The sequence below is a fragment of the Oratosquilla oratoria genome, chromosome 2 (assembly GCF_046742065.1).
Source record: "Oratosquilla oratoria isolate Oo_2021 chromosome 2, ASM4674206v1, whole genome shotgun sequence".
NCBI lineage: Eukaryota > Metazoa > Arthropoda > Malacostraca > Stomatopoda > Squillidae > Oratosquilla > Oratosquilla oratoria.
The window spans coordinates 294,498-320,649 of NC_134778.1; the positions used below are offsets into that span (position 1 = coordinate 294,498).

The following is a 26,152-nucleotide window of genomic DNA, read 5'->3' on the forward strand; positions in this document are numbered from 1 at the left end:
GCGAGCTTTCACAGATTGGTTACAAAATAGGATGAGGGAGTCATATGAGAGGTACAAAGAAAAGAAAAGAGAAGTAAAGCAAAAGGTAAAGGAGGCAAAGAGGAGAGCAGATGTGAAGTGGGGTAAGAGTATGACAGAAAATTTTGAAAGTAATAGAAAGATGTTTTGGAAAGAAATTAAGAGAGGAAGAGGAGGCGAATCAAGTAGAGAAGAAAAGGTAAAAGGTGCAGATGGAGAGATGATAATGGAAGAGAAGGCAGTAAGGGGAAGATGGGCAGAATATTTTAAGGAGTTGCTAAATGTGAAGGATAGGGAGGGAAAGATAGTTGCAGTGGGAAATGCTAAGAAAATGAGAGTGATGAGTGAGGAAAATGGAGGAGAAATAAGGAAGGATGAAGTGAAGGCAGTTGTTAAGATGATGAAAGCAAGTAAGGCACCTGGTCTGGATGGATGCCATGCAGAATGTCTAAAAAAAGGAGAGGGTAGAGTGCCGGAGGACTGAAGAAGTGCCTGTATAGTTCCACTTTACAAGGGAAAAAGGGACAAGTGTGAATGTAGTAGTTTCAGAGGGATTAGCTTGTTAAGTGTAGTTGGGAAGGCTTATGGGAGGATCTTGATTGAGAGGATTAGGAGAGGAACAGAGGGAGTAATTGGTGAGGAATAGTGTGGATTTAGGACAGGTAGAGGTTGTGTAGATCAGATCTTTGTGGTAAGCTATAGGAAAGGGGAAGGATGTTTTTTGGGCTTTTATGGATCTGGAAAAGGCTTGCGATAGGGTAGACAGAAAGGCACTGTGGGAGGTACTGCAGATATATGGGATAGGAGGAAAGCTTCTAGGAGCTGTCAAGAGTTTTTATGAGAGTAGTAGAGCTTGTGTCATGATTAGAAATGGAGAGAGTGAGTGGTTCGAGATAAAGGTGGGACTTCGTCAAGGATGCGTTATGTCGCCCTGGCTGTTCAACTTATACATGGATGGGGTGGTGCGAGAGGTAAATGCAAGGGTAGTGGGCAAGGGATTGGAGATGGTTAAAGAAAATGGAGAAAAGTGGGAGGTGAGCCAGCTGTTGTTTGCTGACGACACTGCGCTTGTGGCAGGATCGGAGGAGGGATTGTGGAAGTTGGTGACAGAGTTTGGGAGAGTATGTGATAGAAGAAAGCTAAAGATAAATGTGGGTAAAAGTAAGGTGATGAGATGTACAAGGGGTGAAAGTGGCAGTAGACTGGAAGTGAGCATTAAGGGAGAGCGACTGGAGGAAGTGGATAGTTTTAGATACTTGGGAGCAAATGTGGCAGGAAAAGGTGGAGTGAAGGTGGAGGTAGAATGTAGATTGAGAGAAGCGAGTAAATGCCTTGGTGGATTGAAGAGTGTAATGAGGAATAGACATTTGGGAATGGATGCTAAGAAGAGACTTTATGAAGGAGTGATTGTGCCAACAGCACTGTATGGGGCAGAAACATGGAACATAAGAGAGAAGGAGTTTGAATGTGTTTGAGATGAGGTGTCTGAAAAGTATGATGGGGGTTACTAGGCTAGATATAGTGAGAAATGAGGAGGTGAGGAGGAGAACAGGGGTGGAAAGGGAGTTGGGAGATAAGGTTGATGAAAGAGTATTAGGATGGTTTGGACACATGGAAAGAATGAGTGAAGAAAGACTAGTAAAAGAGGTATGGAAGGCAGATGTGGAGGGAGTGAACATGAGGGGACGTCCTAGGATGAGGTGGATGGATGGGGTGAAGGGGGCTTTGGGGAAGAGGGGAATGTCTTTTGAGGAAGGACGGGAGAGGACAAAAGACAGGGGTGAATGGAAAATGGTTGTATATGGATGATGTTGTGATGCATGAGGTGGAATGGGCGGGATGATGGAGGGTGAGGTAGTATGTGTGAGCAAAATTTGACGCAGCCCGAAGGGATTTCTCCCAGTCTTCTCCTTTTATGCATGGGGGGACGGAGAGGGGGGGTCGCCGATTTAATGAAGCGGCCTTGCTGTGGATGTGCTGTGTCTTGCAACACTGCTTCTGACCCAGAGCAGTGGACAAGGTGCAGGGATAACCCGTCATCCAGGAGGTGCTAAGATGAGAGAGAGGGTTGAGGGGTGCGGAGTGTATTCAGGGATGGAATGGGTGGGAATGATTTTATGCCTTTTCCTATTTGGCTACCTCCCTTGTAAGGGGGAAAAAGCCTAGGTATATGTATGTATGTATATGGGAAGGGAGCTATGCTCATGGTGACCCGCCTTTGTATCTTTCAGCATCATTTTTTTTTTTTTTTTTAATCTTGAATAGTGTTTGCTCACACTGTTTCTTTATCCAAGTTATTCCATATATCCACCACTCTGTGTGGGAAGCTATTCTTTTTCTGATCTCTTCTATAGTTATCCTTTTTAAGTTTCTTTTCATGGCCTCTTATTTTTCTATTGTCATTTATTAGTAAATCATTCCTGTCAAGGATTTCCATTCCTTTCATGATTATATATATAGTCAGTAGATCACCTCTTTCTCTTCTCTGCTCTAGTGTTGGTAGTTCCAATTTTGTTAATCTTTGTTCGTATGTTAAATTGGAAAGAGCTGGTGTCAATTTTGTTGTCGCTCTCTGTATTCCTTCTAGTTTCCTTATATTCTTTTTAGTACTGGGTGTCCATAGTGTCGCTGCATATCCCAGCTTTGGTCTGATTAATGTAACTAATATTTTTTTCAATGACCTTAATAGGTATATGTATATATATGTGTGTGTGTGTATATATATATATATATATATATATATATATATGTCTAAATAAAAATTTTCTTCTAAAAAACGCTGTGGAAGTCGGGGACAGGTGGTATTTTGGTGACACTTTGTCCTAAAAATATTCTTGAAAAAGCGCTTGGGTAAGTTGGGGTCAGGTGGTATTCTTCGCGTTCTTCTTCTTCTTCGCGTTCTTCTTCTTTGCGTTCTTCTTCACGTTCTTCGTGTTCTTCACGTTCTTCTTCGTGTTCTTCGCGTTCTTCTTCGCATTCTTCTTCGCGTTCTTCTTCCTCGCGTTCTTCTTTGCATTCTACTTCGTGTTCTTTGCGTTCTTCTTCATGCTGGGGATCTCGTGTTGGGGTTCCGCCCCGAGGCCGAGGATGAAGGGGAAAACAAGGGATTAGAGTGCAGAAAGCTGCGGCTGTAGGCCGCTGTTTGTGCAGCCAAGCCATCGGCGAAGCCGGGAAGGGTGAAGCCCGCGGCTTGTGTGTGTATATATATATATATATATATATATATGTATATGTATATATATATATATATATATATAAATGTATGTATATGTAAATTTACCTAGTTGTAATATACAGGAAGGGAGCTATGCTCATGGTGACCCGTCTTTGTATCTCTCTGCATCAAGTTTTATCTTAAAATCTTGTGTAGTGTTTGCACATACTGTTTCGTTGTCTAATTTGTTCCATGTATTTATCGCTCTGTGTGGAAAGCTGTTCCTTTTCAAGTTTCTTCTACAATTGTCCTTTTTCAGTTTTTTTCCGTGTCTCATTTTACCGTTGTCCCACACTAACAAGTTGTTCCTGTCTAAAGCATCCATTCCTTTCATTTTTCTGTAGATAGTCAGCAAATCTCCTCTTTCTCTTCTCTGTTCCAAAGTTGGTAGATTCAATTTGGACAGTCTTTGCTCATATGTTAGTTTGGCGAGAATTGGTGCTAGTTTGGTTGTCGCTCTGTATTCTTTCTAGTTTCGTAATATTCTTTTTGGTACTGGGTGTCCAAAGTGATGCTGTGTATTCAAGTTTTGGTCTTATTAGTGTAGTTAGTATTTTCTTTATCATTTCTTCATTCAAATAAGCAAATGCCACTTTGACCTCAATAAATTGTAGGTTTCTCTAAATATCTTATTTATATGCTTATCTGGTTTCATGTCCTTTCCAATCATCACTCCAAGGTCTTTTTCTGAGTTTGCTTTTTTTACTTTTTTTTTTCCCAATTCTGTAATCTTTTGATATTCTGTTTTTACTCTTTCCAAATTCTATTATACTGCATTTCTTTATATTAAATTTTACTTCCCACTTTTGAGTCCAATTCCAATAAAAACACTAGGAACGTGTGTTCACAAATGTGTAACCACTAGGAAAAGTAAACTGTATTTAGCTAGTTGTATTTTGCGGGAAGGGGAGCTATGCTCATGGTGTCCCGCCTTTGTATCTCACAGTATCTAGTTTGCTTTTAAACTCATGAATGGTTTATGCGCATACCGGGTACTATTTCATTGTCCAGTTTGTTCCAAGTGTCCACTACTCTATGTGGAAAACTGTTTTTCTTCATTTCTTTACTGTAGCTATGTTTTTTTATTTTCTTTCCATGTCCTCTTGTGTTTCTCTTGTCCCAGTTTAGTAAGTCCTCTCTATCAAGTATCTCTGTGCCGTTGCCGTTCATGATTCTGTAGATGGTCAGTAGGTCACCTCTCTCTCTTCTTTGCTCCAGTGTCGGTAACTCCAGTTTAGCCAATCTCTCCTCATATAATAGGTTTGAAAGTGCAGGTGCCATTTTTGTTGCTGCTCTCTGGATTCTTTGTATTTTCTTTATATTCTTTTTGGTACTGGGTGACCACAATGTCGCTGCATACTCTAGTCTAGGCCTTATCAATGTAACCAATATTTGTTTTATCATGTCTTTGTCCAAGTATGCAAATGCCACTTTTATTGATCTTAGCAAGTTGTAAGCCTCCCCGACAAGGTCGTCAGCGAAAGTGAGATGAGAGACGTGTTGATCCCCAGTTGTCTCTCCGAGCTCAGGGTCCAGCTCACAGAGCACCTCATCCATCGCTGCGTTGAAACACAGTGGCGAAAGAGGGTCTCCCTGCTTGACACCTGCTCCCAAAGTGACCTTAGTGCCCATTAGATCCAGCTTCACTTCGGAAGAGAGAAGGAACATAGATGGAAGAGAGGTGGAACATATTAAAAGAAAAATACAAGGGGGGAACAGTCAAATACATACCAAAGAAGGAAAAAAAAGGGTATACATGAAGTTTTGGAATAACAAAAAGTGAAGTGAAGCTATAGAAGAGACAAAGCATGGAAAAGATGGAAAAAGACAAAAGAAATAGACCAAATGGCAAACACACATCAAACTAAGAATCAAATATGTAAAAATATGCAGGGAAGAAAAAAGAAAATATGAAAAAGACATAATAGAAAAATGCAAGGAACCTAAATTATTCTACAGATATGTAAATGAAAAACTAAAAGACAAACACAAAATAGTGATACTGCATGAAGGAAATAAAGAATATATTGATGATGTACAGTAGCCACGAAAAGTTTGGGCGCAAAATTATAGGTGCCCCAACTTTCCCCTAAACTCAAAACATGCGAAAAATACAACTTTCCACCCAAACTTTTCGCTATTTTTCAATGCTAGCGTTTGTACCCGTATTTAGCTGAGACAATACACACTATTTGGCAACTCTGTTTAGGCGCACTCGATGTCACATGGAGTCAGTTTCTAAACATCTTTCACGGAGAGTAGTTTTTTTTTTTTGCGGTGGTCTCTGTTTTTGTGCCTTGATATCTCCGTAATGGGAAGTGGTAAAGAGCTGGAAAGAGACACAGTTGTTACAATCATAACCCTCTATAAGGAGGGTTATAAGTGTAAAGATATTGCTACTCGTGTGGGAATTGGAGTGCGTCAAGTGCAAAAGTGGACCAAGAAATAGTGAGACGAAGGAAGTGACATCATTCGTACTCCAAAGCATCGCTCTGGTCGGCGAAGGAAGATATCAAATCGTACTTCTACGGTTCTAACTGCCTCCTACGGTTATTAGGAGTGGTACTCAGAGACAAGAACTCAAATTAGGAAGAAATGATAAGTGGAATCCCACAAGGTTCTGTATTGGCTCCAATAATGTTTGCTATATATATAAATGACATGGATGAAGGTGTGGAATGTTATATGAATTTCTTTGCAGACGATGCAAAACTACTAAAGACAGTAAGTACAGAGGAAGATTGCAAATCATTACAAAAATACCTAGATAAAATCTGGAAATGGAGTCAGAAGAGTGAAGTGAAATTCAACATCAAGAAATTTAGTATAGTGGAATTTGGAAAAAGCAAAAACAGAATATCAGGACAATACAAAATTGGTACAAAGAAAATTAAAAAAGCCAACTCTGAAAGGGACCTAGGAGTAACTCTCACCAATGACATGACACCAGACAAACATATCAACAAATTAGTCAGAGAAACTTTCAATTTATTAAGATCAATGAAAGTGGCTTCTGACTACATGTATGAAGAAATGGTAAAAACAATATTAGTTACATTGATAAAACCAAAATTGGAGTATGCTGCAACACTGGACACCTAGTACTAAAAGGAACATAATGAAATTAGAAAGAATTCAAAGAGCAATGACAAAGATGGCACCAACACACTCCAAATTGACATACAAAGATTGGACAAACTCGAAATACCAACCCTGTAACAAAGAAGAGAAAGAGGAGACCTGCTAACCACATACAGAATTATGAATGAGATGCAAAAACTATACAAGAAATTAAGATCAAAATGGATGCTGAAAGATACAAAAGCAGGTCACTACGAGGATAGCTCTCTTCCTATAAAATGCAACTAGGTAAATACATATGCATATATACATGAAAAAATGCCAACATTGTACCAATATAAAAAAAGAGGAAATGAGGAAGAACCAACCAACTATAGAACGGTCTCACTAACAAGAACTATGGCCAAAATTTGTGAGAAAAGTTTCAAGAACAGATGGGTAAAACACCTGGAAGAAAATAATATGATAAACCCAAGACCTTTTGGGTTCAGACAGGGAAGATCATGTACCACAAATTTAATCTGTTTTTACTCAAGACTAATAGATATACAAGAAATGGATGGATGGACAGATTGTGCTTTCTTGGACTTACAAAAAGCTTTCGACAAGGTACCACACAAAAAATTATTAAAAAAAAAAAAAAGGGAAATATAGGAAGGATACAAGACAACCTGCTAAACTGGATGTAGGCATACCTCAATGGTAGAAAGATGAGAGTAGTACTCAGAAAAATATTCAGGTTAGAAGGAGGTGATTAGTGGAGTTCCACAAGGATCTGTACTGGCTCCAATAATGTTTGCTATTTATGTGAATGACATGGATGATGATGTGGAATGTTAAATGAGCTTCTTTGCAGATGATGCTAAATTGCTGAGGAAAATAAAAACTAAAACAGATTCCGAATCACTACAGGATTACCTGAATAAGGTTTGGAAGTGGAGTCAGAAATGAGAAGTAAACTTCAACATTAACAAGTGTAGCATAATGGAGTTCGAAAAAGGTAAAAATAGAATATCAGGACAATATAAAATTGGAACTAAGGGGGTAAAGAAAGTGGGATCTGAAAAATATCTGGGAGTAATTATCTCAAATGAATTGTCCAAAAATTGTACCAAAAATTGAAAGAATCCAGAGAGCCACCACAAAAATTGCTCCAGCACTTTCAAAATTGTCATATGAAGAGAGACTGGCTAAATTGGAGTTACATACTTTGGAGCAAAGGAGAGAGAGAGGCAATCTACTGACCATCTATAGAATCATGAAGGGCACAGAAATACTTGACAGAAAGGACTTGTTAAATTGGGACAAGAGAAACACAAGAAGACATGGAAAGAAACTCAAAAAAGATAGTCATAGAAGAGATCTGAAGAAGAACAGTTTTCCACACAGAATGGTGGACACTTGGAACAAACTGAACAAAACAATAGTATGTGCAAAAACCATTCACAAATTTAAGAGCAAACTAGACACAGTGAGATACAAAGGTGGGACACCACAAGCGTAGCTCCCCTTCCTGTAAAATACAACTAGGTAAATACAACTAGGTAAATATATGTTTATTATACATCCATACACAAACACCCATGTACACTGGTATGCTGAATGTGTTTAATCCCAAATCCATTCCTATCCCTTGACTAATGCAAGATTACCAATAAAAATTAGAATTAATGTACATATACCCATACATCACATATACCAAAGCATTTTCCCCCTTTCAAGGGAGGTAGCCAAAAAGAAAAAGGCATAAAATCATTCCCACCCATTCCATCCCTAGATACACTCCACTCCCCTCCACCCTCCCTCTTATCTTAGCACCTCCTGGATGACAGGTCATCCCTGCACCTTGTCCACTGCCCTGGGTCAGAGGCAGTGTTGCAAATCATTGCACATCCACAGCAAGGCAGCTTCATTAAATCGGCGACCCCCCCTCTCCATCCCCCCATGCATAAAAGGAGAAGATGGGGAGAAATCCCTTCGGGCTGCATCAAATTTTGCTCACACACACTATCCCCCCACCCATTCCACCTCATGCATCGCATCATCCATATGCAACCATTCTCCATTCACCCCTGTCTTCTGTACTCTCCCATCCTTCCTCAACAGACATCCCCCTCTTCCCCAAAGCCCCCTTCACTCCATCCATCCATCTCATCCTAGGATGTCCCCTCATGTTCACTCCCTCCACATCTGCCTTCCATAGCTCTTTTACTAGTCTTTCATCACTCATTTTTTCCATGTGTCCAAACCATCCAAATACTCTTTCATCCACCCTATCTCCCAACTCCCTTTCCAACCCTGTTCTCCTCCTCACTTTTTCATTTCTCACTCTATCTAGCCTAGTAACCCCCATCATACTTCTCAGACACCTCATCTCAAACACATTCAAACTCCTTCTCTCTTCCTCTCCGATTCTTTGGCAGACTGGTGTCACCTGCCTCGCTTCAGGTTTGCTGGCCTGCTTGAAAATGGGGTCCCAGAAGGCAAGGGAATCCTGAGTGTGTGTGTGTGTGGGGGGGTGTCAGCCACTTTTTCCATTCTCCTGAGAGAATAGATCTAGTAGCCTGTCTCCTGTCAGACTTATATAATCTCTGAATCCGCCGGTACTCCTGTTTTATGATACCTCTTCGAGATCAGGTCTTCTGCTTCCTGGGTCAGGGTTGGGATGAAGATCTTGATACCCGACTGTGTGACACAATGTGCAATGACCCAAAGAGGGCTGTTGCATGCTCCTCGAGAAACCCATTGGCTTCTTCCCCTCTCTCTTAGAGCTGCCAAGGCAGCCCAGAGTCCATTAACTGGGAGCTGCGAATCCTGTATTCACACGAGACAGGTTGGCCCTTGCTGAGGCAAGTAACGCTGTCTGGAGGTCAGACTCGCTAATTTCCTCCTGTTCCTCTTCCCCAGCTGTTCCAGGAAGAGTCGGGGAGAGGGGGGGGGGCGAGGGAGGTGTGCAGGACGAGGATGTGCCAGCGTTGACTTGACGCTGGACTTCATGCTTGTAAGCCTGCTTCCTCCTTTGGCCCTTGATGGCTTCAAGGGTCCTTGAGGGGATGACTCCCATCAACCTTTCGTTGGTGCTCCTCACCATCCCCTCATGCAGGATTTACCCACATCTTCAACTTCCTTCTTTCGCACACCTTCCCAAACTCTGTCACTAATTTCCTTAATCCCTCCTCTGATTCTGCCACAAGTGCTATGCTATGTCATCAGCAAACAACAACTGGCTTATCTCCCACTTTTCTCCATTTTCTTTAACCATCTCCAGTCCTCAACCCATTCTGCCACAAGTGCTATGCTATGTCATCAGCAAACAACAACTGGCTTATCTCCCACTTTTCTCCATTTTCTTTAACCATCTCCAGTCCTCAACCCATTACCCTTGCATTTACCTCATGCACCACCCCATCCATGTATAAATTGAATAGCCAAGGTGATAAAGCATACCCCTGGTGAAGTCCCACCTTGACCTCAAACCACTCGCTCTCTCCATTTCTATTTCAAACACAAGCTCTACTACTCATGTAAAAACTCTTGACTGCTCTTAACAGCTTTCCTCCTATCCCATATATCTGCAATACCTCCCACAATGCCTTCCTGTCTACCCTGTCATAAGACTTTTCCAAATCTATAAAGGCCCAAAAAAACATCCTTACCTTTTCCTAAAGCTTTCTTATATATCTGTCTTACCACAAAAATATGATCAACACAGTCCCTACCTGTCCTAAACCCACACAGTTCCTCACCAATTACTCCCTCTGTTCCTCTCCTAATCCTCTTGATCGAAACCCTCCCATAAGACTTCCCAACTACACTCAACAAAATGATCCCTCTGAAACTACTATACTCACATTTGTTCCCTTTTCCCCTGTAAAGTGAAACTATACAGGCACTCCTCCAGTCCCCTGGCACTCTACCCTCTCATAAACAAACACTAAACAACCTCACCATCACTGTACCATTCTTTTTTAGACATTCCACAAGACACCCATCCAACCCCAGGTGCCTTACTTGCTCTCATCATTTTAACAGCTGCATTCACCTCATCTTTAATTATTTCTCCTCCATTTTCCTCACTAATCACTGTCATTCTCTTATTGCTTCCCACTGCAACTACCTTTCTCTCCCTATCCTCCTTCACATTTAGCCACTTTGTAAAATACTCTGCCCATCTTCCTCTTACTGCTTTCTCTTCCATTATCATCTCTCCATCTGCACCTTTTACCTTTTCTCTGTTTGATTTGCCTCTTCTTTCTCCCTTAATTTCTTTCCAAAACATCTTGTTATTACTCAAAAAAAAATTCTGTCATACTCTTACCCATCTGCTCTCCTCTTTGCCTCCTTTATCTTATGCATTACTTCTCTTTTTTCTTTGTACCTCTCATGATTATCTTGTCCTATTTTGTAATCAATCTGTGAATGCTTGCCTTCTACAATTTCCTTTGCTTCCTCATCCCACCACTTGCTACACTTGTATTTAATCCCATGCTCCTTGTTCCACACACCATCTTTGCACACCTTGTGATTCACTCCATGAACCATCCCCATTCCTCCTCCACTCCTATACTTCACTTCCTCCCACTCCTCTCTCAGCTTCTTCTTGTAATCTTTTCTTTCCCAGTCAGGCAGTTTACTCTCAGCACCTCTTTACATTGTCTTTTTCCTCTTTTTCTATCTATCCTTCACTCTCAACTTACCTTTCAGAAAAAAAGGATCTGATATTCCCCCACTCTCCTTAGAACATATATCCAAAAATCTTCCTATTATTCTCCATTAAAGACCTATATACCACCCTTCCATCTACCACCCTCTCCCATATGTACTCATGCTTGACTTTCTTCTGAAACATTATATTTACTATCATCAGCTCTCTTTCGAGACACATCTCCACTACAATTTTTTCCTGGAACTCCACACCTCCCAACCACTTGGTTCATTTTCTACCCTAGCATTAAGGTCTCCCAATACCACTAAATTGACATTTCTCCCTAAACCCTCCATGCACTCATTTAAATCTATCTGAAAAGCCTCCCTTTCTTCTACACTGTTCTCACTACCAGGCCCATATGCACTTACAAAAACCCACATCTCCCTTCCCAGTTCACCTTCGTCCACATTAAACTTGAAGAAACCTCTCTCCACTCCACACATTTACCTATCTCTTCACTTACTAGTTTAGCCACCCCTTCTCTCTCTCATCCTCTCTTCATTCCTGACATCCTACTACACTCCCAAACTCAAACTCGCCCCTTTCTTTCAACTTGGTTTCACTCAATGCCAACACATCCATCTTTCTGGTTGGAAAACTCCTAGACCCTCTTATGCCTTTTCTCTTTTTAGGAATGTCCCCTTTGAGGCTATAGAGAGAAGGATGCCCAGTCCTATCCCCATCCCTTTTTTTTTTTTGTCACCTTTTACTACTCAAGTGGGAAGATTTGGTGGCAGTATTCTTTTCCTCTACCACAGAGTTCGTCAACAAAAAGGAAGTGAATATTCAGAGAAGTGGTACGGGATAGTATCAAGATTGGGAGGACAGTACAATGGAGGGACAGTGGCAGTATAATAAAGTATCATCATTTCTCTATGAATAGAGATTTCCTCTATCATAGACAAAATGATGTGTTGCTCTGATCCATAGAGGCACCCCATATAGACCCTAAAATATCAGCTGCATGCTACTGAGCAGCTTTTAACCCCGGAATAACATGCCGCCAATACCTCAGATGGGGTAAATACAATTAGGTAAATACTTCAGAAGGACTTAATGACTTAAACAACTTAGTCATGGTTATAGAGGTGGCTTCAGCAATTTCACTAGGAAAATTGTAAAACTATGAAACTGTCTTGAAAAAAGGAGTGAATGATAAGAAACTATACATTGCCAAACTTTTAAAAAAAAATGCAAAAATCAATTAGTACTGCTGAAATTAGTTGAAGAAAAAAGTCCTGGGAAAAAGAATAGATAAACAGTTAGCTTGAGGCCCAAATTAATAATAATGATAATTTATAATAATAATAATTAAAAAAAAAAAAAAAAAAAAAAAGGCAAGCAAGGTGATGGGCCTCATCAAAAGGTCATTTATGTTCCTGAACCAAGATAATTTTAAAAGACTGTAAGGCATTGGCACCCCATCTTGAGTTTGATAACACTATATGGAACCCAATAAAAAAAGGACATCACTTCCTTAGAGAATGTACAGAGATAGGCAACCCAACTTATTAGAGTTGAAGAAACTCTTATATGAAAAAAGACAGAGTACTACAGGAGGCTAAGGTATGATATGATTGAAGCATACAGGGTAGCTCCAGGAAAGTACAATGCCTGGGTAGCCCCAGTGCTGCTTTATGATGTGAGGGCAGGCCCAGAAACAAAAGATGATAGATACAAATTATCAAAGAGGAGGTGTAATACAAGAGTACAATTAGATTTATTCCCAGAAAGAATAATTAATACTTTGAACAGCCTCCAATTATCTATTGTAGAGGCACAAAGTGTGCAAGTGCTTGAGAGGAGACTCTGCAAGTTCTGGGACCAACAAGAAGTGAAATTCAACTACAAAGCAACACTGCCTCCTACATCAAGCATCAGCCTAATATCAACATTGGATTGAACAGCAGGATAGAAAAGCCAAGCAGATGTGTCTTGTAAGTAGATAAGTAAATTAGGATTTACCTAAGTAAATATAAGTAATCTGGCCTTCTCCCCAAACCTTGAATCATTCAGTAAGTACTGGAAGTATTTTACAAGAAAGTATTACCAGAAAGAGGAGTTATGATGGCATTTGGTGACTTTTTTAGATACATCCTATCATAAAAGATCATATAGACATCTAGAATGACAAGAAATGGCTAACATACTTCTTAGCTGGCAGACAGTACAGAGTAACCCAAAATAGCCAAGCATCTGGGACCAAAAGACTGTACAATGAAGTCTTTGAATGAGCAACACTCTCACATGCATTATTCAGTCTACAAGTGATCACCCCCATCCCAAACCCAGAACATAATAGCAAAAAGCTTGCCTATGGAGATGGAACTTTAAAATTATTGTTAGGAATACCCAAATTCTATCTGTCTATATACCAAAGCCTTTTCCCCCATATCAGGGAGGTAGCCAAAATCAAAAGGCATATACTCACCACCCATTTCATTCCCATCCATTCCACTTCCATCCACCACCCTTTCCTCCATTTCATCATAGCTACCTCATGGATGATGGGTTGTCCCATATATCCTGTCCACTGCCCTAGGTCAGAAGCAATGCAGCAAGACACAGCACATCCACAACAAGACCACTTCATTTAATCAGTTACCCCCTTCTCTGACCCCTCATGCAGAAAAACAACAGACAGGGTGAAATTCCTGCAATATATAAAGGTGGGACACCACAAGCATAGCTTCCCTTCCTGTAAGATACAACTAGGTAAATACATAACCACTCCCTAACCCCCCCACTCCCACTCACTCCATCACAGTGTCATCTATACACAGTCATTCTCCACCCACCCCTATATCTTGCCTACTCTTTTCCTTCCTCAACAGACATCCACTTCCTGCTCAATGCCCCTTTTACCCCATCCATCCATCTCCTTCTCGGTCACCCCCTCATGTTCACTCCCACCACCTCTGCCTTCTGCACCTCTTTAACTAATCTTTCTTCACTTGTTTCCATGTGTGCAAATCATCCCAATACTCATTCATCAACCCTATCTGCCATCTCCTTTTCTATCCCTGCTCTCCACACCTGGTTTCTCAGTCCATCCAACCTTGTAAACCCTACTATACTTCACAGACATTTGTTTTCAAACACATTTAAACTTTTTCTCTTATCTTCTCTTAGATTCCATGTTTCTGCCCCATACAGTGCATTTGGCACAATAACCCCTTCATTTAATCCTCTTTGCATCCATTCCCAAATGCCTATTTCTCATTACACTTTTTAATGCCCCAAGGCACTTGCTTCCTTCAGTCTACAGTTTACCTCCGCCCCTTCTCCCTTTCCAGCCACATGTGACCCTGAATACCCAAAGCTATCCACTTCCTCCAGCCTTTCTTCCTTAAGACTTACTTCCAAATTGCTGCCATCCTCTCCTCTTGTGTATCTCATCACCATACTTTTACCAATATTTACCTTGAGCTATCTCCTATCACATATCTTCTCAAACTCAATCACTAACTCTCTTAATCCCCCCTATGACCCTGCCAAAAATACAGTGTCATCAGCAAACAACAACTGGTTCATCTCCCACTTTTCTCCACTTTAACCATCTCCAGTCCCATGGCCATCACTGTTACCTTTACCTCCTGCACCATCCCATCCATGTACACATTGAACAACCATGGTGACACGACACACCCTTGATGCAGGCCCTTCACCTCAAATCACTCTCTCCATTTCTAATTCTAACACAGGCTCTACTACTCTCATAAAAACTCTTGACTGCCTTTAACAGCTTTCCCCCCATTCTCATATATCTGCAAAACCTCCCACAGTTTCTTCCTGTCTATCTTGTCATAAAAAATTTCCAAATCTATGAAGGACCAAAAAACATCCTTACCTGTTCCTAAAGCTTTCTCACATATCTGTCTTACCACAAAAATTTGATCCATATCTCTTCCTTTCTTAAACCCACATTGATCCTCACCAATACTCCTTCTGTTTCTCTGCTAACCCTCTCATTTAAAACCTTTCCATAATCCTTCCCAGCCACACTAAAAAAACTGACCCCTATAAAACTACTACACTCACACTTGTCCTGTTCCCTTGTAAAATGGAACCATACAGGCACTCTTCTAGTCCTCTGGCACTCAACCCTCCTTTTGACACACATTAATCCATTAAACTCCGATGACAAGATTCTTGTAATTTGGTCAAATAAAACAAAAAATCATAAAACACCAAAATGTTTGATCAAACACCAGAAAAATATAACGTCAGTCCTCGCTTCGTGCAAAGCGAGGACTGACATCATATTTTTCTGGTGTTTGATCAAACATTTTGGTGTTTTATGATTTTTTGTTTTATTTGACCAAATGACAAGAATCTTGTCATCGGAGTTTAATGGGTTAAACCTCGCTAGCCAGTTCATTATTACTGTACCTCCCTTCTTTAGACACTGCATGACACCCATCCAGCTCAGGTGCCTGACCTGTTCTCATCATTTTAATAACTACTTGCACCTAATCTTTTCTTATTTCTCCTCCATTTTCCTCACTCATCACTGTAATTTTCTTAGTGCCTCCCACTGCTACCACCATACTCTCCTTATCCTCCTCCACATTTAGCAGCTCCCTAAGATACTTTGTCCATCTTCTCCTTTCCTTCTCTTCCATTATTTTCTCTCCATCTGTACCATTTGCCTTTTCTTCTCTACTTGATTTGCCTCCCCTTCCTCTCTTAACTTACAAAACATCTTTTTATCTCAATTTTTTCTATCATACTCCTGCCTTACCTTCTCTCATCATTTTAAGAACTACTTGCACCTAATCTTTTCTTATTTCTACTCCATTTTTCTTATCCATCACTGTCATTTTCTTAGTACCTTCCACTACTACCACCACTCCCTATCCTCCACAGCAGCTCCCTAAAATACTCCACCAATCTTCCCCTTACTGCCTCCTCTTCCAGTATCTTCCCTCCATCTGCACCTATTACCTTCTCTTCTCTACCTGATTTGCCTCCCCTTCCCCTCTTAACTTTCTTCCAAAACATCTTTTTATTTAACATTTTTCTGTCATACTCCTCCCTCATTGTACATCGGCTCTCCTTTTTGCCTTCTGTATATCATGTTTTGCTTCTTTTCTTTTTTCTTTATACCTCCCATATTTTTCTTTCATCCCACTTTGCAACAAGTCCATGAATGCTTGCTTCTTCTCTTCAATTACCTTTTTCATTTCATCCCACCACTCATTACCCATCCTCCTTGTTCCACATACTATCTTTGCACACATTGTTACTACCTCTTTGAAACATCCCCATTTCTCCTCCACTCCTACCTCTACTTTATCCTTCTCCACCTCCCACACTCCTCTTGGCTGCTTCTTGTAATCATGCTCCTTTTCCTTCTCATTTAAATAGGTTAAGCACCTCCTTACTTTATGTCCTTTTCCTCTTTCTCCATCTAGCCTTCACTCTCAACTTGGACAAATAAGGACAGTGGTTTACAAAAACTAAAATGATGACATCCCCTCAGATATCAGTAATTTGTCAGTCTATCTCCACAAAGGATAGCAATTTTTTGGAGAAAAGAGTGGGTAGCAATGAGTTGATGCAACAATCATGAGGAAAGTGAGAAACAAAGGTTGTAGGCTATCGTAAAAAGATCTAGACACTATTTTTGCATGAAGCCAAGATGGGAAATTAATTTCAATACCAAAACATGCCGCCATGTACTCTAAATGGGCAATAGCTGCAAAAGACCATCTTTAAACTTTTCCTAGGGAAGTGACTATTATTAAAGGAAAAAAGGAGAAATATTTAGGTGTTGATGGAAGACAAACTGTCACCTGACAGGCATATCAATAGCTTTGTGGAAGACATGCACGGACTTCTGCAGAAGATTAAAGTGGTGTTTCACTATATGGATGAAGGGATGATGAAAAGACTCATCAAAACCCTAATCTATCCAAGATAGGGATATGGATCAGTGGCATGTTATGGTGAGAAATGAGGAGGGGAGGAGATGAGCGGGGGTGGAAAATGTGATGGCAGATAGGGCTGATGAAAGAGGATTGGGACGTTTTGGACACATGGAAAGAATGGGTGAAGAAAGATCAGTAAAAGAGGTGGGGAAGGCAGAGGTGGATAGAGTGAAATTGAGGGGATGACTGAGAATAAGATGGATGGATGGGGTGAAAGGAGGTTTGAGTAATAGGGAAATGCCTGTTAAGGAAGGGAGAAGGCTAGAAGTAGGGATGAGTGGAGAATGGCTGTGTATAGATAATACTTTGATGCAAGGAAGGGAGGGGGTGGGGGATGTGGGGGGAGTGGTTATGTGTGGATGATATTTTGATGCAGCCCAAAGAGATTGCTCCCCAGCTTCTCTATTTTCTGCATGAGGTGATAGAGAGGGGAGGGTTGCCAATTAAATGAATTGGCCTTGCTGTGTATGTACTATGTCTTGAAGCATTGCTTCTGACCAAGGGCATTAGGTGGAAGACTGTGATGACACATCATCCATGAGGAACTAAGCTGAAGGTAAATACACATGAAAGATCTAAGATAAGACAGACTTTGGTTGGCAGAATAAAACTAATCATAGTGTATAAACAGTTCTTGATGTATGGTTACCAAGAACCAAAAAAACACACATGAACACCTTACAAACTATAGAAAATAAAGTATTGAGAATTATAATATGAAGCACCAAACCACCACAAAAGACCATTTACAGAGCAATAAATACATGGAACAAATTATACAACAAAACAGTATGTGCAAACACTATACAAGATTTTAAGATAAAACTTGATGCGGAGAGATACAAAGACGGGTCACCACGAGCATAGCTCCCCACCCGTATATTACAACTAGGTAAATACAACTACCGTATTTTCCGGCGTATAGTGCGCGACTTTTTTCCGTTTGAAGGGCCTAAAAATTGGGGGTGCGCGTTATCCGGTGGTGCGCATTATCTACGGCCTACGATAAAAATTCTGCGGCTGTGCGTGTAATTTTTTTCACAACAACGTGACGATGTTGGCCGTCATAAAGTCGGGACGGCACACTTCTCCGTGACGTTCCGTGAGAACAAGAAGAACAGCTATGGTGACATGAAAGAATACGCCAGCATGGGCTACCGTATATAAATATTTGGTATAGGTAGGTATCTATCGAATCTTATTTTTCATATTTAAATAGGCCTAAATACCATGAAACATGATAAATATTCATGATATTTGCCCTTGTTCACAGCATCCTAGTTTGAATTTTTATGTTGGCTTTGTTGCTTCACTTTAGGTATGGTACAAATTCCGTTGCGGCTGTTCATAAACTCGTGTCAAACACCTGACTACAACACCCTCTTTTGGGAGTTATATTAACTAAACGTCACCTCGATGACTGTCTTATTTCACCACTGTCATTGCAGGTTCAAAGCTAAAACGAAACAGTCTGTAGTTTGATTCAGTATTAAATAAAAAATGGTAAAGACGAATTATTTCCTCAAGATATAAAATGAACATTTTCTGTAAAAATCCCAAAATTTTTCTGTATATTTTACTTTCTAAACATTTTTAGATCATATTTCCTACAAACTATTTAAGCTACAAAGTAATAAGGGACCAACGCACAACATGGTTCTCGATTCTCGCTAGATGGCGATCGGGCATGCGCGTTATATGTCGGTGCGCGCTATCTGTGTACTGAGATAACGAAGTGCATGGGTGTGCATTATAACCCGATGCGCATTTTAAGCCGGAAAATACGGTAGGTAAAATACATGCAAAAACCAAAATTGTCCCCATAGGAGATCATATGAAAATGATAGGTACATAGTTCTATGCAAGAGCCCTCAACCCTACCTACACATTACTCATCTCCTTACATAACACAAGCACAACCAACTGAAAAAAAACACACAGCATACTACTCAAGCATCTACAAAAATCTACTGCCCACACATCACAACATCGTCCATACAAATCCATGTTCACACTCAGATAAAAAAAAACAAGCACCTCAAGACCAATTACCACATAAAAGCCCCTCCAGACAATATCCCTACACAAAAATCCTTCCCAAGGTGTAAGAACCCCACCAGTATGGCTGCATTTAGGTTACCATCCAGCTCTGAAACAATATAAAAATAGAAGAGGCATGGCCACAGAAAGAAACTGCCCCAGATGCAAGTATCACACAGAAGACAATTAACCCCTCATCCTACACCTCCCCACCCTAGGTATACCTAGATACCAACACCATATTTCTTCTTTCAGTGTCTTATGGGCCATCAGTATCTTATGGGATAGTGGGTCTCTTGCAAGAGAGATCTGGAGCAACAGATTGATTGGTCATTAGTTCTATATTTCATTTACTTTAAAAATTGTAACTAACTAGCTTTAGGCTATGACCAATACCTAGGAAGTTTACAGTTCTTAGATGCCACATTTGATAAACAGAAATGATTTACCATTAGGTATGCAGTCAACAAACACATAATAGACATCCAAATCTAAGAACCAAACAGATAGATATGTTAATACCTTCTCTCCCATGTAGAGCCATCCCACTACCTGGTATTGCTCTCTCAGTACTTAGTAACATTTTGATTATTCCTTTTACCTTCTTGCTGCATAGTAGCCTACTCATCAGCATTGCCATGTCTATCCCACATTACTTGTTACATGTTGTAAGTATATGAATTTCATGGTAGGAATGACAATGCTATACTAATTACTAATTTTTAGTTCCTGTATCCCAACATGCCCTTACCCATATTGTTTCCTGCCACCAAAATTATTTACCTTATTTTTACCATTTTTCTTCGCTAATTCTTTACCCCTCTCTTCTATTTTTTTCCATGTCACTCCCATAAGTGACATTACTCCATGAACATTTCTTGTATGCATTTTTTGGCTCTCTTGTATTGTCTGCCATGTAATACTTCCCTCCCTTCACACTTTTTTTCCCTCCATGCATACCTCCCATCTTTCCATCATGTATGACACTCTTCCTAACCTTTCATATTTACTTTCTTATTATTTCCTATGTTTTTTATTTTCCTCACATCCTTATTTTGCATTCCCACCCTTCCCCTCTTTTACTTCTAATTTCTGTCCCATCTTATCATTTTCTTGACTTGTTTTTTTAAATCCCTTTTTACTCTCCCATTATACCTCACCCTACCTAACACCACATCTTTTCTTTTACTTCCTTAATATTCCCACTTCCATGTCCTCTTTTTCAATGACAGATGTGTGCCAGCCACCCACCGATCATTTGCCCTGGGTCTGCAGTGGATAGTGGTGCGACTACTGGGAACCATCCCTGGCCCCATTCTCTTTGGAGCTCTCATTGATAACACCTGCATGCTCTGGCAGGAGAACTGTGGCAAGAAGGGCTCCTGCAGGACTTATGACAATTTCTACATGAGCAGGTACAGTATATGCTGTAGGAGATGCTATAATCTAACCCCTTTAATACACTAATTCACTAGACAGATTTTGTTTTGGCTAACATCAAGTGATTTTGTTTATTTGAGGGGGCAACTTAGGAGAATATAGGTGCTCAATTAATTAAAAAAAATATATAATTCATATGGTGATAATGGTAAACATGTCTGCAATTATTTTAGTTACAACTTGTAAAATATCTAATCTTTCAAGGTCATTCAAGGTCAAAGATCTACTTGCTAAGTTAAAGCTCAATTTTACCTAGTTGTATTTACTTAGTTGTATTTTGTGGGAAGAGCTATGCTCGTAGTGACCCATCTTTGTATCTTTCAAAATCAAGTTTGTTCTTAAATTCTTGTATAGTTTTTCCATTCACTGTTTCCTCATCCAATTTATTCCAGATATCTACCACTATTCTTGTTCATATCTCTTCTATAACTATCCTTTTTAAGTTTCTTTTCATGTCCTCTTGTTTTTTCTTTTATTGCACTTTAGTAAATAATCTCTATTGAGGACTTCCATCCCTTTTATGATTCTGTAGATGGTCAGTAGATCTCCTCTTTCTCATCTTTGTTCCAGGGTTGGTAGTTTGAGTTTGGACAATCTTTGTTCATATGTCAGTTTAGAGAGCGTTGGTGCCATCTTTGTTGTTGCTCTTTGAATTCTTACTAATTTCTTTATATTCTTTTTAGTACTGGGTGTCCATAGTGCTGTAGCATACTCCAATCTTGGACTTATCAATGTAACTAATATTTTCTTTACCATTTCTTCATCCAAGCAGTCAAAGGCCCCTTTCATTGAAATTAGTAAATTGAAGGTTTCTCCGACTATTTTGTTGATATGTTTGTCTGGTATTTACTTAGTTGTATTTACCTAGTTGTAATATACGGGAGGGGAGCTATGCTCGTGGTGACCCGTCTTTGTATCTCTCCGCATCAAGTTTTATCTTAAAATCTTGTATAGTGTTAGCACATACTGTTTTGTTGTCTAATTTGTTCCATGTATTTATCGCTCTGTGTGGGAAACTGTTCCTTTTCAAGTTTTTTCTATAACTATCCTTTTTCAATTTTTTTCCGTGTCCTCTTGTTTTACCATTGTCCCACATTAATAGGTCGTTCCTGTCAAAAACTTCCATTCCTTTCATTATTCTGTAGATAGTGTCATGTCATTGCTGATAATTACTCCTAGGTCCCTTTCCGAGTTAACTTTTTTATTTTCCTTTTTACCAATTTTATATTGTCCCAATATTATATTTTTACTTTTTCTAAATTCCATTATACATTTCTTGATGTTGAAGTTCACTTCCCATTTTTGACTCCATTCCCAGACTTTATCCAGGTCTTTTTGTAGTGATTTACAATCTTCCTCTCTACTTACTCTCTTTAGTAGTTTTGCATTATCTGCAAAGAATTTCATGTAACATTCCACACCTTCATGTCATTTATATATATATAGCAAACATTATTGGTGGCAATACAGAACCTTGTGGGACTCCACTTATCATTTCTTCCCGGTTCGAGTTCTTGTCTCTAAGTACCACCCTCATTTTTCTCCCGTTCAACAAATCTTCCATCCCTTCCAATAACTTTCCTTGTACTCCACCTATTGTTTCAATTTTTCTTAGTAGCTTTTTATGTGGTACTTTATCAAATGCTTTTTGTAAATGTAAGAAGGCACAATCTGCCCATCCATCCCTTTCTTGCATTATTTCTATTAGCTACAAGTAAAAGCAAATCAAGTTTGTGGCACATGATCTTCCATGTCTAAATCCAATTTTTTTTTTATTTAGTATATTATCCTCTTCCAAATGTTTAATCCATTTACTTTTGATAACTTTTTCACATATTTTTGCTATTGTGCTTGTAAACGGAGACTGGTGTATAGTTAGTTGGATTTTCCTTGTCCCTCCTTTGTATATTGGTTCAATATTTGCATTTTTCCAATCTTGTGGTACTTTTCCTTCTTTGAGTGAAAGTCAATTATCTTGTGTATTTTGTCCATTAGTTCATCTATACATTCTTTTAATATCCAATTTGCAATTCCATTCAGCCCATGTGATTTTCTGTCAAGGTTTTTTATTTGGTCCTTTATTTCCTTCTGTGCCACAGTTATTTCTTTCATTGCAGGGGATCTTTCTGTTCTTCCTTCCCCATTTTGTGTACTTCCAATTGTGAATACAGATTTAAAATGTTTGTTCATACATACATACATATACCAAGGCTTTTTCCTCCTTACAAGGGAGGTAGCCAAAAAGAAAAAAGCATAGAATCATTCCCACCCATTCCATCCCTAAATACACTCCACTCCCCTCCACCCTCCCTCTTGTTTGTTCATAATTTTAGTTATTTCTACATCATCTATATATTCATTATTCCCTTGATGCAGTTTCACTATTTTATGTTTATCTTTTAGTTTGTCATTCACATACTTCCTGTATGTTATAGTAAATATCACTGCAGTTGCTTTCAAGTTTGGGCCCTAAAAAAATCTGTGACTTTAAGTTTGAACTTTAAAAATACCTATCTCATTCTTTACATTTTTCACCATTGAAATAGACTTATAGCAGGGAAATAGAAAGATAGTAGTTGTTGTTGTTGGAACTTACAATTTTTGTGGAAGTTAGGGGAAAAAAGAAGAAAAAATAGTGGCTTTTGACCTTGATGTTCATCCATTTATTCCTAAGATTTAACAGAAGCATATGGAAAACCATTGCCCACCTTTCCCAAAAGCAGTGGCAGCTTGTGTATAGGCACTGCAGAACTGCAGCACCCCTGATTTTCACTCAATATTATCAACAACATTCATTATGTATATATTTTTTTCTTTTCTTTATACTTGTGCATTATATTATCCTTGAGTTTAATGTCAGGAACCATATCCTAGTTCATGAAAAAATTGCAAAAATACTTGTAAGGAACTGCAATGACTTGGTGTTTGGCTATGGTGCACATGTCTGAGATAAGAAGCTACATGCTAGGTAGAGACAGCACTATCACTTCTGCAGTGCTGACCTTGTTGTGCAAGTGTTTCTTTTTGACTCTGTGTGTGTGTTGTCCTTGTTCCAGACACCATCTTTTCACACCTTACGATTCCCTCCTTTAAACATCCCCATTCCTTCTCCACTCCTATTTCTACTCTATCCTTCACTCCCTTCCACTCCTTTTTCAGCTTCTTGTAATTTTTCTCCTCTCTCATTTGAGTAGTTTACTTTAACCACCTCCCTACCTCCTGTCCTTTTTCTCTTTCTCCATCTATCTTTCATTTGCAACTTTCCTTCCACCAAAACATGATCTGATATTCCCTCACTCTCTCCCATTAGAGCATGTACATCCAAAACTCATACTCTTCTCCTGGGTACCACTATATAGTCCATTAAAGCATTATCTACCACCCTTCCATCCACCACCCTCTCCCATGTATACTTATGTTTGACTTTCTTCCTAAATATTGTATTTGCTATCATCAACTCTCTAGACCAGCATTTCTCAACCAGGGTTCCCCGGAACCCTAAGGTTCCGCAAAAGGTCCCTAAGGGTTCTGCGAGAACAAGTGAGATAAGCTAATGCACTTTTTATCTTTTATTTAATTTCATATATGTAATATAAACATGCACGACATATTCTTGGTTATTGTAATAATATGATATAGACATCATCCTATCTAACCTATTATTATGATGAAAATTAAATGAGAAAGATATGGTATATGCTTTTTTTTGCACAGGGGTTTCTTGAGACATGCAATTTATTTTAAAGGTTACGCAAGGGTAAAAAGGTTGAGAAACTCTGCTCTAGATGCATCACCATCATCTCTCCACTACAATTTTTTCTTGGAACTCTACACTTCCCAAATACTCCTACCCTAGCATTGAGGTCTCCCAATACCACTAAACTAACATTTCTCCCTAAACCATCTAGTAAGTGGTGAGATGATGAAGCAAAGAAAGTTGTAGAAGAGAAGAAATGAGCATTCACAGATTGGTTACAATATAGGATTATAGGATAAGAGCATTATATCAGAGGTATAAAGAAAAGTAAAACACAAGATAAAGGAGGCAAAGAGGAGAGCATGTGTGAAATGGAGTAAGAGAATGATAAGTTTTTGAAAGTTTAAAAAGATGTTTTAGAAAGAAATTAAGTGGAGGTAAATCAAGTAGAGAAGAAAAGGTAAAAGGTGCAAATGGAGAGATGGTAATGGAAGAGACAGCAGTAAGAGGAAGATGGGTAGAGTATTTTAGGGAGTTGCTAAATGTGAAGGAGGATAGGGAGGGAAAGGTAGTTGCAGTGGGAAGCACTAAGAAAATGACAGTGATGAGTGAGGAAAATTGAGGAGAAATAAGAAAAGATGAAGTGAAAGCAGTTGTTAAAATGATGAGAGCAGGTAAGGCACCTGGGATGGATGGGTGCCATGTGGAGTGTCTAAAAAAAAAGGAGGTACAGTGATGGTGGACTGGCTGCTGAGGCAGTTTAATGTTTTTCTAAAAGTGAGTAGAGTACTGGAAGACTGGAGGAATGCCTGTATAGTTCCACTTTACAAGGGAAAAGGGGACAAGTGTAAGTGCAGTGGTTTCAGAGGCATCAGTCTCTTGAATGTAGTTGGGAATGCTTATGGAAGGGTTTTGGTTGAGAGGATTAGGAGAGGAACAAAGGGAGTAATTGGTAGGGAACAATGGGTTTAGAATAGATAGGGGTTGCATGGATCAGGTTTTTGTATTTATCTAGTTCGGCGTTTCTCAACCTTTTACACTTGTGTAACCTTTAAAATAAATTGCATGTCTCAAGGAACCCCTGTGCAAAAAAGAAACACATATACCATATCTTTCTCTCTTATTTTCATCATAATAATAGGTTAGATAGGATGATGTCTATATTACATTATTACAATAACCTTTTGCAGAACCGTGGTTGAAAAACACTGATCTAGTTATATCTTGGGAGAAGGGGAGCTACGCTCATGGTACAGTGATGGTGGTACAGTGATGGTGGACTGGCTGCTGAGGCAGTTTAATGTTTTTCTAAAAGAAAGTAGAGTACTGGAAGACTGGAGGAATGCCTGTATAGTTCCACTTTACAAGGGAAAAGGGGACAAGTGTAAGTGCAGTGGTTTCAGAGGCATCAGTCTCTTGAATGTAGTTGGGAATGCTTATGGAAGGGTTTTGGTTGAGAGGATTAGGAGAGGAACAAAGGGAGTAATTGGTAGGGAACAATGGGTTTAGAATAGATAGGGGTTGCATGGAACAGATTTTTGTATTTATCTAGTTCGGCGTTTCTCAACCTTTTACACTTGCGTAACCTTTAAAATAAATTGTATGTCAAGGAACCCCTGTGCAAAAAAGAAACTCATATACCATATCTTTCTCTTTTATTTTCATCATAATAATAGGTTAGATAGGATGATGTCTATATTTCATTATTACAATAACCTTTTGCGGAACTGTGGTTGAAAAACACTGATCTAGTTGTATCTTGGGGGAAGGGGAGCTACGCTCATGGTGTCCCATCTCTGTATCTCACAGTGTCTAAATTGCTCTTAAATTCATGTATGGTTTTTGCACACACTATTGTTTTGTCTAGTTTGTTCCATACATCCACCACTCTGTGGGGAAAGCTGTTCTTTTTCAGGTCTCTTCTATAACTGTCTTTTTTAGGTTTCCTTCCATGTCCCCTTGTATTTTTCTTATTCCAATTTAGGAAGTCTTCTCTATGAAGGACTTCCATACCTCTCATG

General features: G+C 39.4%; 1 protein-coding gene across 3 annotated transcripts in view; it reads left to right on the top strand.

The window, feature by feature from the left end:
* The window catches only part of LOC143036742 (solute carrier organic anion transporter family member 4A1-like), a 332,110-nt gene that overhangs the window by 275,802 nt on the left and 30,156 nt on the right, over positions 1–26,152 (top strand). For all 3 annotated transcript variants that reach the window (XM_076204441.1, XM_076204433.1, XM_076204450.1), the window contains one exon: positions 20,227–20,409. In XM_076204441.1, the coding sequence (XP_076060556.1) occupies positions 20,227–20,409 (183 nt within the window). The remainder of the gene's footprint in view (positions 1–20,226; positions 20,410–26,152) is intronic.